The following is a 15,695-nucleotide window of genomic DNA, read 5'->3' on the forward strand; positions in this document are numbered from 1 at the left end:
ACAAGATATACACAAACACTATATATATATCTATATAAATACACAGACTATATATATAGACTATATATACATACATATACATACACATAACATGCAATATATATAATTCTATATATAATATACAGTAGTTATAAATATAATGTGTATATAATTTCTGTGATGCTATCAATGTAAGCTCACAGCCCCAGTGTGTACTTCCCTGTGTGTGTGTTTAGGGGCTGGGAACTAGTTGCTGATCGATGAATAGGTGCTGGATGGATTGAGCCTGGCTCGGGGTTTGATTGTAGAGCCTGGAGGAGTGGTGATTGTTTCCGGGTGTGAGTGCAGCAGCAGCAGCAGGGACACAGACACAGAGTGAGCATGGCTGGCAGCAGGCTGGAGAAACTGGGCACCATCTTCACCAGGTGAGGCTGCATTAAGCAGCAGGGGGAATAAACTCACTAAAGATTGCCTTAGCTCAGGGAGCTGGGTAAAGGTGGAATCAAATCTCACCCCCACCCCCAGGACAGCCCTGGGTCAGATTCTGGGTTCAAGTCCCAGCACTGAGGGCAGTGCTGCACATAGCCTGAGACTGCACTGAGGGTACGCTGAGGGCACACTGAGGGCGGTGCTGCACTGAGACTGCACTGAGGGCAATGCTGCACCGAGGACACGCTGAGGGCAGTGCTGCACTGTCAGAGGTGCTGCCTTTCTGATGAGATGTTAACGTGACGGATCGCCTGCCCTTTCAGATGGATGGGGAAGATCCCATGGCAATCTGAACTAAGTAAGAGTTTTAACAACACCAGGTTAAAGTCCAACAGGTTTATTTGGTAGCAAATACCATTAGCTTTCGGAGCGCTGCTCCTTCGTCAGATGGAGTGTAAATCTGCACTCAAACAGGGAACAGAGACTCAAAATCAAGTTACAGAATACTGATTAGAATGCGAATCTCTACAGCCAACCAGGTCTTAAAGATACAGACAATGTGGGTGGAGGGAGCCTTAAGCACAGGTTAAAGAGATGTGTATTGTCTCCAGACAGGACAGCCAGTGAGATTCTGCAAGTCCAGGAGGCAAGCTCATCAATCTGAACTAATACAGGTGTTCTCCCCGGTGTCCTGGCCCTCAGTTGACAGAAATCTCCAGTCATTATCACATCAATCTGATTTATTACTGTCTCATGTATTAACATACAGTGAAAAGTATTGTTTCTTGCGCACTATACAGACAAAGCATACCGTTCATAGAGAAGGAAAGGAGAGAGTTCAGAATGTGTGACAGGGCTGTTACCGGGAGCCTGTGCACACTGCCTGTACACACTGTCTGTACACACTGTCTGTGCACACTGCCTGTGCACACTGTCTGTGCACACTGCCTGTGCACACTGCCTGTACACACTGTCTGTACACACTGCCTGTGCACACTGCCTGTACACACTGTCTGTGCACACTGCCTGTGCACACTGCCTGTACACAAAGCCGGCTTCTGTGTTTCCTACATTACAAAGGCGACTGGCACTTCAGAAGCACTTAATTGACCGTAACACAGCTTGAGATTATCCTGAGGTAATGAACAGCCTTGTATTGATGCAACCTCTACCCCCTAGATTAACAAGGAGAGTGAGCGGATGCAAGTTCCCCTCCAAGTCACTCACCATCCTGACTTAGGAAATATATCGCCATTCCTTCACTGTCACTGGGTAAAAATCCTGGAATTCCCTCCCAAATAGCACTGTGGGTGTACCTACACCACATGTACTGCAGCGGTTCAAGAAGGTATCACATCCTGGTATGGGTTCCTGCTCTGTCCAAGACCATAAGAAACTACAAAGGGTCGTGAATGTAGCCCAATCCATCACACAAACCAGCCTCCCATCCATTGACTCTGTCTACACTTCCCGCTGCCTTGGCAAAGTAGCCAGCATAATTAAGGACCCCACGCACCCCGGACATTCTCTCTTCCACCTTCTTCTATTGGGAAAAAGATACAAAAGTCTGAGGTCACGTACCAACTGACTCAAGAACAGCTTCTTCCCTGCTGCCATGAGACTTTTGAATGGGCTTACCTTGCATTAAGTTGATCTTTCCCTACACCCTATGACTGTAACACTACATTCTCCTCTCTCCCCTTTCCTTCTCTATGAACAGTATGCTTTGTCTGTATAGCACGCAAGAAACAATACTTTTCACTGTATACTAATACATGCGACAATAATAAATCAAATCGAAATCAAAAAAGGCAGCTGTCCACCATCTCCTCCAGACCAGCCATGCTCCCATCCCATGAACAAATTGAAACAGAAGTGGAAGGTTTCGCTCCTTTGATACAAGTGCATTGATCCCATTACTTAGTCCTTTACAGCAGACAGAATGAATGAATAGGTTCAGAATAAACTGGAAACCATTGAACCCAAAGCAGAAAATGTTAGAGAGCAGCAATAGCGTTCTAAATGGGACTTGAATGCACTGGGACAGGGGCAGCATGGTGGCCCAGTGGTTAGCACTGCTGCCTCACAACGCCAGGGACCCAGGTTCGATTCCCGGCTCGGGTCACTGTCTGTGTGGAGTCTGCCTATTCTCTCCCTGCGTGGGTTTCCTCCCACAGTCTGAAAGACATGCTGGTGCATTGACCCAAACAGGGCACCGGAGTGTAGCAACCAGGGGATTTTCACACTAACTTCATTGCAGTGTAAGCCGACTTGTGACTAATGAATAAACTTTAAAACTTAAAACAGGTCGTGATACTGAATTTATTAAATCTGGGCATCCCTAAGCTGACAAACTGGAAGAAGGTGGTGATGAAAGCTGTCGGTGTGCTGTCAGCAGCGAGATGCTTTATTAACACTGAGCGGGGAGGGCAAGCAGACATTGGCCTGAGGCGATCTGAAATGGCACAGCAAGCTCCCAGTGGCCGGCCAGCGGAGCCTGCCGATCCCTCCCACTGCCCAAGAACATTTAGCAACAAAATCAGAGACCTGTTAACATCCTGGGCGGAGAATTTCTAACGTTCTACTGCTGTGAAGTGTGAACCTGGCTCTGGTTCTCCGAGGCCGATAGATCTGTTCTCTATTTACTCCATCAATCATTTCCCAACTAGAACATAAGACCTAGGAGCAGGAGTAGGCCACCTGGCCCCTCGAGCCTGCTCCGCCATTCAATAAGATCATGGCTGATCTTTCCGTGGACACAGCTCCACTTACCCGCCCGCTCACCATAACCCTTAATTCCTTTACTGTTCAAAAATCTCTATCTTTGCCTTAAAACATTCAATGGGGTAGCCTCAACTGCTTCACAGGGCAGGGAATTCCACAGATTCACAACCCTTTGGGTGAAGAAGTTCCTCCTCAACTCATTCCTAAATCTGTTCCCCCTTATTTTGAGGCCATGCCCCCTAGTTCGAGTTTCACCCGACAGTGGAAGCAACCTCCCTGCTTCTGTCTTATCTGTTCCCTTCATAATCTTATATGTTTCTATAAGATCCCCTATGCTTGGACTAACAACATCATTGGGCCTGTACTCATTGGAGTTTAGAAGATTGAGAGGGGACCTTATTGAGGCATATAGGATTCTCAGGAGGCCCGACAGGGTAGATGTTGAGAGGTTGTTTCCCCCTTGTGGGAGAGTCTAGGAGCAGAGGGCATAATCTCAGAATAAAGGGTCGTCGATTTAAGACAGATGAGGAGGAATTTCCCCTCTCTCAGTTTAGCGAATCTGTGCAATTCTTTACCGCAGAGAGGCTGGGGTGTTAAGTATGTTCAAGGCTGAGATGGACAAGATTTTTAATCAGTGAGGGAATCGAGGGTTATGGAAATAAGACGGGAAAGTGGAGTTGAGGATTATCACCTCCGATCAGTAACGATCTCATTGCTGGAGCAGATTCGATGGGTCGAATGGCCTACTTCTGCTCCCGCGTCTTATGGTCTCATGATCTGGGTGTCCATGTGCATAGATCCCTGAAAGTTGGCACCCAGGTTGATAGGGTTGTTAAGAAGGTGTACGGTGTGTTAGCTTTTATTGGTAGAGGGATTAAGTTTCGGAGCCAGGAGGTCATGTTGCAATTGTACAAAACTCTGGTGCTTGGAGTATTGCGTACAGTTCTGGTCGCCGCATTATAGGAAGGAAGTGGAAGTGTTGGAAAGGGTGCAGAGGAGATTTACCAGGATGTTGCCTGGTATGGTGGGAAAATCGTATGAGGAAAGGCTGAGGGGCTTGAGGTTGTTTTCGTTAGAGAGAAGAAGGTTAAGAGGTGACTTAATAGAGGCATACAAGATGATTAGATAGGGTGGATAGTGAGAGCCTTTTTCCTCAGATGGTGATGGCTAGCACGAGGGGACATAGCTTTAAATTGAGGGGTGAGAGATATAGGACAGATGTTCGAGGTAGGTTCTTTACTCAGAGAGTAGTAAGGGCGTGGAATGCCCTGCCTGCAGCAGTAGTGGACTCGCCAACATTAAGAGCGTTCAAATGGTTATTGGATAAACATATGGATGATATTGGAATAGTGTAGGTTAGAGGGGCTTTAGATTGGTTTCACAGGTCGGCGCAACATCGAGGGCCGAAGGGCCTGTACTGCGCTGTAATGTTCTATGTCTTAAGAATTCAGACTTTGGGTTAAGTTCGGTTTGTTGTGGTAAACAGAGTCCACTAATTCTGTCTTTGCTGCTGTTTAAAATGTAGGGTCCGTGATTTGTTGCGTTCCGGTGTGATGAAGGAGTCGGAGAAACCTTGCTGGTACGATGTTTACGCTGCCTTCCCTCCCACACGGGAACCCGTCTACCAAAAACCAAAGGAGAGGTTCGGAAAAGTGCAAGACCCAGTCCAGGAGATTTTCTATCAGGAAGACACCATTCGGGCGTAAGTTCTGCCTGCGTGGCTGAGAATGTTCCGGAAAATGCTGCAGATACTTGGCATGTCAGGCGCTGTGGGCGGAGGGAGGGGAGCGAGCGGTTAACATTTGCAGGTCAGTGACCCTTTCTTGGAACTGGGAAAAGTAAGAGCGGTGGCAGCTTCTAAACAAGCTCAAAGGCAGGGAAAAGGTGGGCAGGGGAGGAGAGAGATGAAAAGGGAAGGTTTGTGATGGGGGTCGAAGGCAGGAGCGATTCAGTAATAGATAGGGAATGGTACAAGGACAAATGAAGCAATGGAGCTGTGCGTGGTGACAGCAGAACCATTCCCTGTGCCGCCACCCTATCCGTACGGCTTCTCCCACTTCACCAGCACTCCCTCGCCGCGATTCCGATTGATCACCCTCCTCCATCGCTCGCTCAGTCGTCCATTCCTCTTCCGATCCTATCATAGAATCCCCACAGTACAGAAGGAGGCCATTCGTCCCATCGAGTCCGTACCGACAACAATCCCTCCCAGACCCTATTCCCGTAACCCCATACATTTACCCTGCTAATCCCCCTGACACTGGGGTCAATTTAGCATGGCCAATCAACCTAACCCGCACATCGTTTGGACTGTGGGAGGAAACCGGAGCACCCGGAGGAAACCCACGCAGACACGGGGAGAACGTGCAAACTCCACACAGACAGTGACCCGAGGCTGGAATTGAACCCTGGGTCTCTGGCGGTGTGAGGCAGCAGTGCGAACCAGTGTGCCGCTATCCTGCTGCTTTTAAGTCTGCCGCCACCGCATCTTTCCATCCAGTCGTAAGCCTCTTTCTGTTCTTCCTGGCAAACCCCTCTCCATCACTCGCCCCAGCGCATTTCCCCTCTCCCCCTTTCTCTACACTTCCCACTGCCTCGGCAAAGCAGTCAGCATAATCAAGGACCCCACGCACTCCGGACATTCTCTCTTCCACCTTTTTTCATCGGGAAAAAGATACAAAAGTAACCTTCAGGTTACCAAAACATCAATTTCAAATCTAATAGGTTGCTGGTAGCTAAGTGCCTCATTTAAACTGATTGGCTAAAATTCAAAAACAGCCTGTTGTCTTGGCAACACTACTGCCTGGCCTCTCGATACAAATGTTTCACTTTGGACTCTGTGTACTTGCAAATTTTAAAAAAAAGTTTAACAGACAATTTGCAACAGTGCTCAAGAGACCAAAGTTAGAGGAGCAGAGAGAGGCACCCATGGTGGCACAGTGGTTAGCACTGCTGTCTCATAGCGCCAGGGACCTGGGTTCAATTCCCAGCTTGGGTCACTGTCAGTGCGGAGTTTACACATTCTCCCCGTGTCTGCGTGGGTTTCCTCCGGGTGCTCCGGTTTCCTTGATTTGAAAATCCACACCCGTGTTTTCAAACTTCTCCCCCTCTAGTTTTGTGGATGGTGCCAACGTAGGTTGGCAGGCACGAGAGTGATAGGAGAACGGGGGGGGTGTGTGTGCGGGTGATTGGGGAACGGGGGTGATTGGGGAACGGGGGTGATTGGGGAATGGGGAGTTGTGTGATTTGAGGCACGGGCAGCACAGTTTTATGGATGGTCTTGGGTTTATGGCGGGTTGGATTGGGAGCTCGGCCAGGAGGCCGCTGAGGTAATGGACGCACGAATACCGCCTTCAACAGCAGATGAGCTGAGACAGAGTGAATGTGGGTGACATTACGGAGGTGGAATTTGGTCTGTGTGGTGGTGTGAGAATGCCAGTCAGGGTTTGTGTGGGCAACAGCAATTTAACCTGTTTCATTCTGAGGTCTTCTAAATTGCAGGAAATTCTACGAGGTGTATGGGAATGGGCCGCGGTCCTTTGACCTCACGCGATCCAATTTTGTCTCCACATGCCAAAGGTAAATCCTTGTTTGTGTTTCCACCTCCCTCTTTGACCCACCTTCAGCATCAAAATAACTGACATGAAAGCAGTGGGTGCTGGAAAAACACAGCAGTTCTGGCAGCATCCGTAGGGAGAGAGAAACAGAGTTGACATTTCGAGACGGTTGTGGTGATGGTGTGCATTTGATATAAATATATATGGGGAATGTTTAAAAATTCAGCTTTATTCTACAGGCAGCCTGTGTGTCTGGATGGAATGCAACTCAGATGCTGGGAGAGCAGGATAATTACTCATTAACTAAAAAACAACGCCTTAATAGGGGCACTGTAACAAATCTCCACTCCAAAGATGTGCAGGTTAGGTGGATTGGCCATGCTGAATTGACCCATGGTGTCATGGAGATGCCTGTTGGACTTTAACCTGGTGTTGTTAAACTTCTTACTGTCATGGAGATTAGCAGGGTAAATACATGGGGTTATGCGGGAGGGCCTGGGTGGGATTATTGTCTGTGCAGGCTCGATGGGTCAAATGGCCTCCTTCTCCACTGTATGGTTCAATAGAAATTTATCAAGGTAGGATATCATTACTGGGGCTGATGATGCACTGTGAGCTCACCAGTTAAACATGACGGCGCCCAAAGCGGGACTCGAACCCTCAACCATGAGCTTGGGAGTCTCATGCTCTACCAACCGAGCTCACTAAGCATGGAGCTTTTTCCTGGCGCATCTAATATTCCTTCCAAGTAATAACCCGGCCTGAATCTGCTTAGCTTCTGCGCTCAGCTGTATTCATGTCAGTGGGTAAGTTCTCTTTTCTATATTAGTGAACTACCATGTCTGGATTTGAACCCACGACCCCCAGGAATTGGCCTAGCCCTCTGGCTTGCTGAACTAGTGACGTTTACCACTGCACCACTGTCTCCTCTTAAATTCTGCCAAGGTGGGATTCGAAACTGTGACTCCAGAGCATTAGCCTGAGCCTCTGAATGACTAGCCCAGTGACCTTACCTCCATGCGCGCCCTCCCATCTCCGCAGCAGTGATTGGACGTGTGGTTGACGGGATTCAAACAGGATTGGAGATTCCCCAGTGGATTTCTTATCCATCGTTTTAACCACTTGGTCACGATTACAGGCACCCAAGTCAGGGAGAGTGAAGAGTGCAGTGGGTAGGCTATGAACCTATGGGCCAAATGGACAAAAGGTGCACGGTGGCACAGTGGTTAGCATTGCTGCCTCACAGCGCCAGGAACCCAGGTTCAATTCCCAGCTTGGGTCACTGTCTGTGTGGAGTTTGCACGTTCTCCCCGTGTCTGCGTGGGTTTCCTCTGGGTGCTCCGGTTTCCTCCCACAGTCCGAAAGACGTGCTGGTTAGGGTGCATTGGCCGTGCTAAATTCCCCCTCAGTGTACCCGAACAGGCGCCGGAGTGTGGCGATGAGGGGATTCTCACAGTAACTTCATTGCAGTGTTAATGTAAGCCTACTTGTGACATTAATAAATAAACTTTTCTCCTGCTCGTGATTCAGATGTGGTCCTCAATGGATTTCAAATCTCTACCTTCACCACTCATCCACACAGCTTGGGGTGTGATGTTAACTTACTATTTACTCGTTTGAGGAAACTAATCAAATAAGATTAGGGTGGCACAGTAGCACAGTGGGTTAGCACTGCTGCCTCACAGTGGCAGGGACCCAGGTTCGATTTCCGGCTTGGGTCACCGTCTGTGTGGAGTCTGCATGTTCTCCCCGTGTCTGCGTGGGTTTCCTCCTGAATTGCCCCTTAGTGTCAGGGGGATTAGCTGGGGTAAATGCATGGAGTTATAGGGATAGCGTCTGGGTGAGATTGTGGTCGGTACAGACTCGATGGGCTGAATGGCCTCCTTCTGCACTGTCGGGATTCTACGATTCTATGAATCAACCAATTGAACAAATTAACAGCTCATCAAAGGGGCACAGTCACAAATCTTAAAAGGAAACTTAAGTGTACATTTTGGGGTAGGTGATGCCCTCCAGCCGCGGGAGGTCTCGAGTATGCCTGTGGGCAGAGCATGGTCCCTCTCCATGGGCAGCTGAGTGTGAATGTAGCCACGGAATGGAGGCAGACAGTGGGGTCGAACCACCGCACTATCTGCACCTGTTAACGATCATTGTGACCAGGCCCAGGAACAGCCCCCAAGGAGGTCCTCCAATCTGCCGCCCACCCCCTCCTCCACACTGGGTGGCCACGGATCAGCAGCATGGGTCAGTTCAGACCCCCAGTCTACCCACCGCACGCTGCCTCAGCACCTTAAGCCCAGTCGAGTCCCAGGACCACATTTTTAACCTTCTGGACCGACTCTGGTCCTGAACTGGACATCACGCAGATGTCCAGCAGCAGGAAGCGCAGTTCTAGTTCTGCAATGGGACATGACTCCCCACCTAGACACATCTGGGGCGGCACGGTGGTTAGCACTGCTACCTCACAGCGCCAGGGACCCGGGTTCAATTCCGGCTTTGGGCTCACTGTCTGCGTGGAGTTTGCACGTTCTCTGTGTGGGTTTCCTCCGGATGCTCCAGTTTCCTTCCACAGTCCAAAGATGTGCGGGTTAGGTTGATTGGCCGTGTTAAATTAACCCTAGTGTTAGGGGCATTAGCAGGATTAAAATATGTGGGGTTATGTGAATATGGCCTGGGTGGGATTGTGGTCGGTGCAGTCTCGATGGGCCAAATGGCCTCATAGAATAACATAGAAACCCTACAGTGCAGAAACAGGCCATTCGGCCCATCGAGTCTGCACCGACCACAATCCCACCCAGGCCCTACCCCCATATCCCTACACATTTACCCGTTAATTCCACTAACCTGCACATCTCAGGACACTAAGGGGCAATTTTAGCATGGCCAATCAACCTAACCCGCACATTTTTGGACTGTGGGAGGAAACCGGAGCACCCGGAGGAAACCCACGCAGACACGAGGAGAATGTGCAGACTCCACACAGACAGTGACCCAAGCCGGGAATCGAATCCGGGTCCCTGGAGCTGTGAAGCAGCAGTGCTAACCACTCTGCTACCGTGCCGCCTCTTTCTGCTCTGTAGGGATTCTATGATTTTGGTGTGAGATAGAGTATAGTGAAGATGTGGATTAACCAGTTGGTTTGCAGGGGGTGCCGGGTGGGGGTGTGGGGGAACTGTGTTATCTATGAAGCTCTTTCACAGTGGAGTATGGATTTGAGTTGTGAATTCTGACTGGGCTGAACTGGGTAATCTCAGTTGGAGACTTTGCCGTGAGGACCCGGCTTTAGCACACCCACGCTGCGCTCATCCTCTGCCCCGAGATTGACATAGCAGGAGGGACTAGAAACAATCGGTGCCCCTTGACAGCACTCGATCTCTGGATTAGACCATTCAAAGCTGTTTTTCTTGAGTTATCAAATTGATTTAATGGAGCAACGTAAATAACTCAGCAATGTTCATAGAATCCCTGGAGTGCAGAAGGAGACCATTCGACCTATCGAGTCTGCCCTTGCTCTCTGACAGAGATTCTTACCCAGGCCCCTCCCCCGCCCTCTCCACCCCTGACATATCCCTTAACCCCTCACATTCACCCCACTGATCCCCCTAACCGACACATCTCGGGACACTAAAGGCCAATTTAGTTGGTGCTATAAAAATTAGATTGCTAATTCGACTTGTATCAAGTCGTAGTGAACTAAAGTAGCAGGAATGGGCCAAACAGGACTGCTCTTCCAAGGGGCCAGTACCGAGCTGATGGGCCGAATATCCCCCTCCTGTGTTGTCCATAGTCTGTCACTGCATCGATCTGTTGGGCCAGGCTTCCAGATGAGCTGACCACTGTTTTTCCTTTTTCTTTTGTTTGGAAAACCTAATTTTGGTGACTTATTTTTTTCATGACTCTGCAAACAATTTTTACTGAACAAGCGGAATCTCCGTCTTAGCGGCTTGAGGGTTTCCTGCCGTTTCTGCTCTAAAAAAGTAAGCGCGTGAACCTGGGATCGGCAGAGTCCCCGTGACTGCGATAGCGGGAGCTCTCACTTCTCTCCGAACTTCCTCTTCCTAGGTTTGTGGAAAAGTACCAGGAGCTGGAGGCACAAGGGGAGGTTGATGAAGAAAAGTTATTTGTGGCGACCAGCCGGGCACTCCTGGTCGAAGGAGTCATGTTACGAAGGAGAGGCGGAGCGGGAGTAAGTATGACACAAACTCATTTACAGCCTGGCAGAGTTAGAGTGATTGGATGTGGTCAGGAAGTCCAGTCACCTTCATCAACTTCATTCGAGCCCAGTTACGGTGAGGTTAAAGGGGGCTTGTGACTACTCACCATAACTTTCCACTTGCGTTAGTTAGATCGTAGAATCATAGAATCCCTACAGCGCAGAAGGAGGCCACTTGGCCCATCGAGTCTGTACCGACCACAATCCCACCCAGGCCCTATCCCCGTAATCCCATGTATTTACCCTAGCTAATCCCCCTGACACTAAGGATCAATTTAGCACGGCCAATCCACCTAATCAGCACATCTTTTGGACTGGGGGGGGAAACCGGAGCACCCGGAGGAAACCCACGCAGACATGAGGAGAATGTGCACAGACAGTGACCCGAGGCCGGAATTGAACCCGGGTCCCTGGCGCTGTGAGGCAGCTGTGCTAGCCACCGTGCTGCCCCGATCTCCACAGGAGAGTCTGCCTTCCCTTGATTCACAGAGTCTTGGAATCAAAATCCACTCCAAAGACTTGAGCCTACAATCCTGATGAATCCCCCCCACCCCAGCCCAGGAGTGCTGCACTGCCAGTGGTGCTGTCTTCAGACGAGACTTTAAACCATGCCCTCTGAGACGAACACAAACATTTTCTGCAGCCCTGGTTGCAGGAAGCATAGTAACTAGAAGCGGGAGGAGGCTATTCGGCCCATCGAGCCTGCTCCATCATTCATTTTGATCATGGCTGATCATCAAATTCAATATCCTGATCTCCCCTTCTCCCCATATCCCTTTAGCCCCAAGAGCAATATCCAATTGAAACCACATGGCTGGAACTACTTCCTGTGGTAGTGAATTTCACACATTCACCACCCTCTGGGTGAAGAAATTTCTCCTCACCTCAGTTCTAACAGGTTTACCCCCTTATCCTCAAACTATGACCCCCTAGCTCTGGACTCCCCCACCAACGGGAACATTCTTTCTGAATCCACCCTGTCTAATCCTGTTAGAATTTTATAAGTTTCTATGAGATCCCCTCTCACTCTTCTAAACTCCAGTGAATATAATCCTAACCGACTTAGTCTCTCCTCATATGACAGACCTGCCATCCCAGGAATCAGCCTGGTAAACCTTCGCTGTACTCCCTCTACAGCAAGGACATCCTTCCTCAGATAAGGGTGGCACAGTGGTTAGCACTGCTGCCTCACAGCACCAGGGACCCGGGTTCGATTCCCGGCTTGGGTCACTGTCTGTGTGGAGTCTGCACATTCTCCCCGTGTCTGCGTGGGTTTCCTCCGGGTGCTCCGGTTTCCTCCCACAGTCTGAAAGACGTGCGGGTTAGGTGCATTGACCCGAACACGTGCTGAAGTGTGGCGACTGGGGGATTTTCACAGTAACTTCATTGCAGTGTTAATGTAAGCTTTATTTGTGACTAATAAATAAACTTAAAAAAAACTTGAGGACACCAAAACTGCAAACAATACTGCAGGTACGACCTCACCAACGCCCTGTACAATTGCAGCAAAACATCCCTATCCCTATCCTCAAATCCTCTCGCTATGAGGGCCAACATTCCATTTGCAGAGGAAGAGTAAAGGGAGTTTTTCCTGTTGTCCCAGTCTGTATTTATCCCTCGGTCAACAAATGAAACAGACGACCGGGTCGTTTTGTCTCCTTTTTCTGGGAGTTTGCTGTGCGCAGATTGACTCGTCAGGACAGGCTGAGTGTATCCATCCATCTCTAACCCTCTGCAATGACCTGTTGCAGATCTCGGGTGTTGCGAGCGGCGGACCCCAGGAGGGGGAGAAGCGGGGGGACCCCATGTTGGATCTAAAGCTGCATGAGCTGCTGAAGGGGATACAGGAGGAGCAACAACTGCCAACGCCTCAGACACGAGACGAGGCACAGCCACGTTGACGCCATCCTGCGTCATCCAGACCAGAAAAAACTGTTTCGCACAAGTGGAAATTAACAGTGCCTCCTCCAATCGCAGGGACTGCCCGCTGAAACGCCAGAGCAACCGACCAGAACGTATTCCTGTGTCTCGTGGTTTCGTTAAAGTGTAAATCTAGCCCTCGGCTCTCGAACTCAGCCCTCTGAGAGGCCCCAGCTTCTTATTAAGGTCATTAACTCCTTAAGTATAACCTGTTATTTAAAAACAAGAATCTTAATTCTAAGTAAAAGTTGTTGTAAATGACAATGGCATTTTTTTCGCAATAAGTTTATTAAAAGAAAACCGGCCATAGCAGCTGCCAGAGTCTTCAAAGTTGTGCACAGAGTTTTAGGGATAACACGTTACAAAATATCATACTATAATGTTCTCACTAAGTATACAATCCATGTGAACAACAGGTCAACTGTGGTCAAATACATCACATTCTTAAACCAAGTGGCAGATCCCACCCAAAACAACTTATATAGATTTCTCATCAAATCCCCCAGATGCCTGTCACACTGTGAGTTCGCTGGTCTCACTGGAACCCGACTTCCACACGAAGGTTTCCAATCATCACTCCCGAAAAACACACCTTGAAATCTTCTCCTACACAAGACACTCTCTCTCAGACGGCTTCATCAAGGATCCACATCCAGGATTTCAGATTCTCTGTTCAGTATTCCACTGCCTTTAGATTGCCACGTGCATTCAAGCTTCCACGCAATCTCCCAGGTAGTCAGTCATGCCAACAAAACACCACTGCTTCACAGGCCAATTAAGATGTTATCAAATTTTTGATTTACCTTGGATGTCTGGTTTCTCTGAAATAAAGGCAAATCGCTGCGGATAAGACATAGGAGCAGAATGAGGCCACTCGGCCCATCGAGTCTGCTCCGCCATTCAATCATGGCTGATAATTTTCTCATGCTGGAATCTGAAACAAAAACAGAAAACGCTGGAAAGTCCCAGCAGGTCTGACAGCCTCTGTGGAGGCTGAATAGAGCCCCTCGTAGGATGGCATCATAGAATCAGTAAGAAGTCTCACAACACCAGGTTAAAGTCCAACAGGTTTATTTGGTAGCAAATACCATAAGCTTTCGGAGCACTGCTCCTTCGTCAGATGGAGTGGAAATGTGCTCTCAAACAGGGCAAACAGACAAAATCAAGTTGCAGAATACTGATTAGAATGCGAATCCTACAGCCAGCCAGGTCTTAAAGGTACAGACAATGTGGGTGGAGGGAACATTAAACACAGGTTAAAGAGATGTGTATTGTCTCCAGACAGAACAGCTCGTGAGATTCTGCAAGCCCAGGAGGCAAGCTGTGGGGGTTACTGATAATGTGACATAAATCCAACATCCCGGTTTAGGCCGTCCTCATGTGTGCGGAACTTGGCTATCAGTTTCTGCTCAGCGACTCTGCGCTGTCGTGTGTCGTGAAGGCCGCCTTGGAGAACGCTTACCTGAAGATCCAAGGCTGAATGCCCGTGACTGCTGAAGTGCTCCCCCACAGGAAGAGAACAGTCTTGCCTGGTGATTGTCGAGCGGTGTTCATTCATCCGTTGTCGTAGCGTCTGCATGGTTTCCCCAATGTACCATGCCTCGGGACATCCTTTCCTGCAGCGTATCAGGTAGACAATGTTGGCCGAGTTTCAAGAGTAGGTACCGTGTATCTGGTAGATGGTGTTCTCACGTGGGATGATGGCATCCATCTGACGAAGGAGCAGCGCTCCGAAAGCTTATAGTATTTGCTACCAAATAAACCTGTTGGACTTTAACCTGGTGTTGTGAGACTTCTTACTGTGTTCACCCCAGTCCAACGCCAGCATCTCCACATCATCATAGAATCACACAGAAGAGGCCCATCGAGTCCACACTGACACGTGAGAAATACCTGCACTCCCACCTAATCCCATTTACCAGCCCATCACCCTGGATGTCATGGCGTGCCAAGTACTCATCCAGGTACTTTTTAAAGGATGTGAGGCATCCCGCCTCCTCCACCCTCCCGGGCAGCGTATTCCAGACCCTCACCCCCCTCTGGGTAAAAATGGTTTTCCTCACATCCCACCCTAAACCCCCCTGCCCCTCACCTTGAACCTATGACCTTTCGTGACTGACCCTTCAACTCAGGGGAACAGCTGCTCCTTATCCACTCTGGCCATGACCCTCATAATCAAGACAATGGCACCAAGAGTACTCAATCTTCCAAACTTTATTACTGGTGCGTAAGGAGAACGTACAGTGGGATACACTGCTCGGTGTTCTGTCGATTCATACAGATGTATTGTAGTTATAGTTAGTTACAGCCAATGAGAAACGAGCAACTTTTTAATCCTTAATTTACATACATAGTCCACCAATCATAGTATAGCATTTTGTCCTTACTTATCCAATAGAAAACCGTCTCCTTCCAATCCATCATTAGCATAATATGTCACCATATCTTGTTTTTGGTACGAGTTCTTGTACTTATCTTTAGTTCCTGCGGCCACGGCAGGGAACCTAGTGTTTAAGAAACTGACGCAAGGTGAGATTAGTCACTTCTCTAAAAAAACAGCCGCTGACCTCACCCAGGCCTTGTCTGCACATAAGCACTTTCCATTCTTTCAGACAGGGCTGCCTGCGGTTACTTAATTTCCACAGTACACCTCGATCAGGTCACCCCCTCAGTCTTCTCTGCTCCGGGGAAAACGACCCAAGCCTACCCAACCTCTCTTCATAACTCAAATGAACTTCTCTCATAGCTCTCTTCATAACTCAAATGAATTCCACATTTGGAATATTGTGTGCAGTTCTGGTCACCTCACTATAAGAAGGATGTGGAAGCGCTGGAAAGAGTGCAGAGGAGATTTACCAGGATGCTGCCTGGTT

The 15,695-nt window shown here is 48.9% G+C and overlaps 1 protein-coding gene across 2 annotated transcripts; it reads left to right on the plus strand.

Annotated features, from left to right (window-relative positions):
- The first annotated feature begins 303 nt into the window (after positions 1 to 303).
- Positions 304 to 14,601, plus strand: mrps23 (mitochondrial ribosomal protein S23). Of its 2 annotated transcripts, none has more exons than XM_078224702.1 (5): positions 304 to 404; positions 4,658 to 4,834; positions 6,634 to 6,711; positions 10,752 to 10,875; positions 12,654 to 14,601. In XM_078224702.1, the coding sequence occupies exons 1-5, from the start codon at positions 361 to 363 to the stop codon at positions 12,801 to 12,803; spliced, it is 573 nt and encodes a 190-aa protein (XP_078080828.1). In that variant the 5' UTR covers positions 304 to 360; the 3' UTR covers positions 12,804 to 14,601. The 2 variants fall into 2 exon arrangements, with proteins under 2 accessions (XP_078080828.1, XP_078080829.1); XM_078224703.1 differs by having other exon boundaries at positions 304 to 766; positions 12,654 to 13,904.
- The last annotated feature ends 1,094 nt before the right edge of the window (positions 14,602 to 15,695 follow it).

This window comes from Mustelus asterias, chromosome 12, assembly GCF_964213995.1.
Source record: "Mustelus asterias chromosome 12, sMusAst1.hap1.1, whole genome shotgun sequence".
Lineage (NCBI taxonomy): Eukaryota > Metazoa > Chordata > Chondrichthyes > Carcharhiniformes > Triakidae > Mustelus > Mustelus asterias.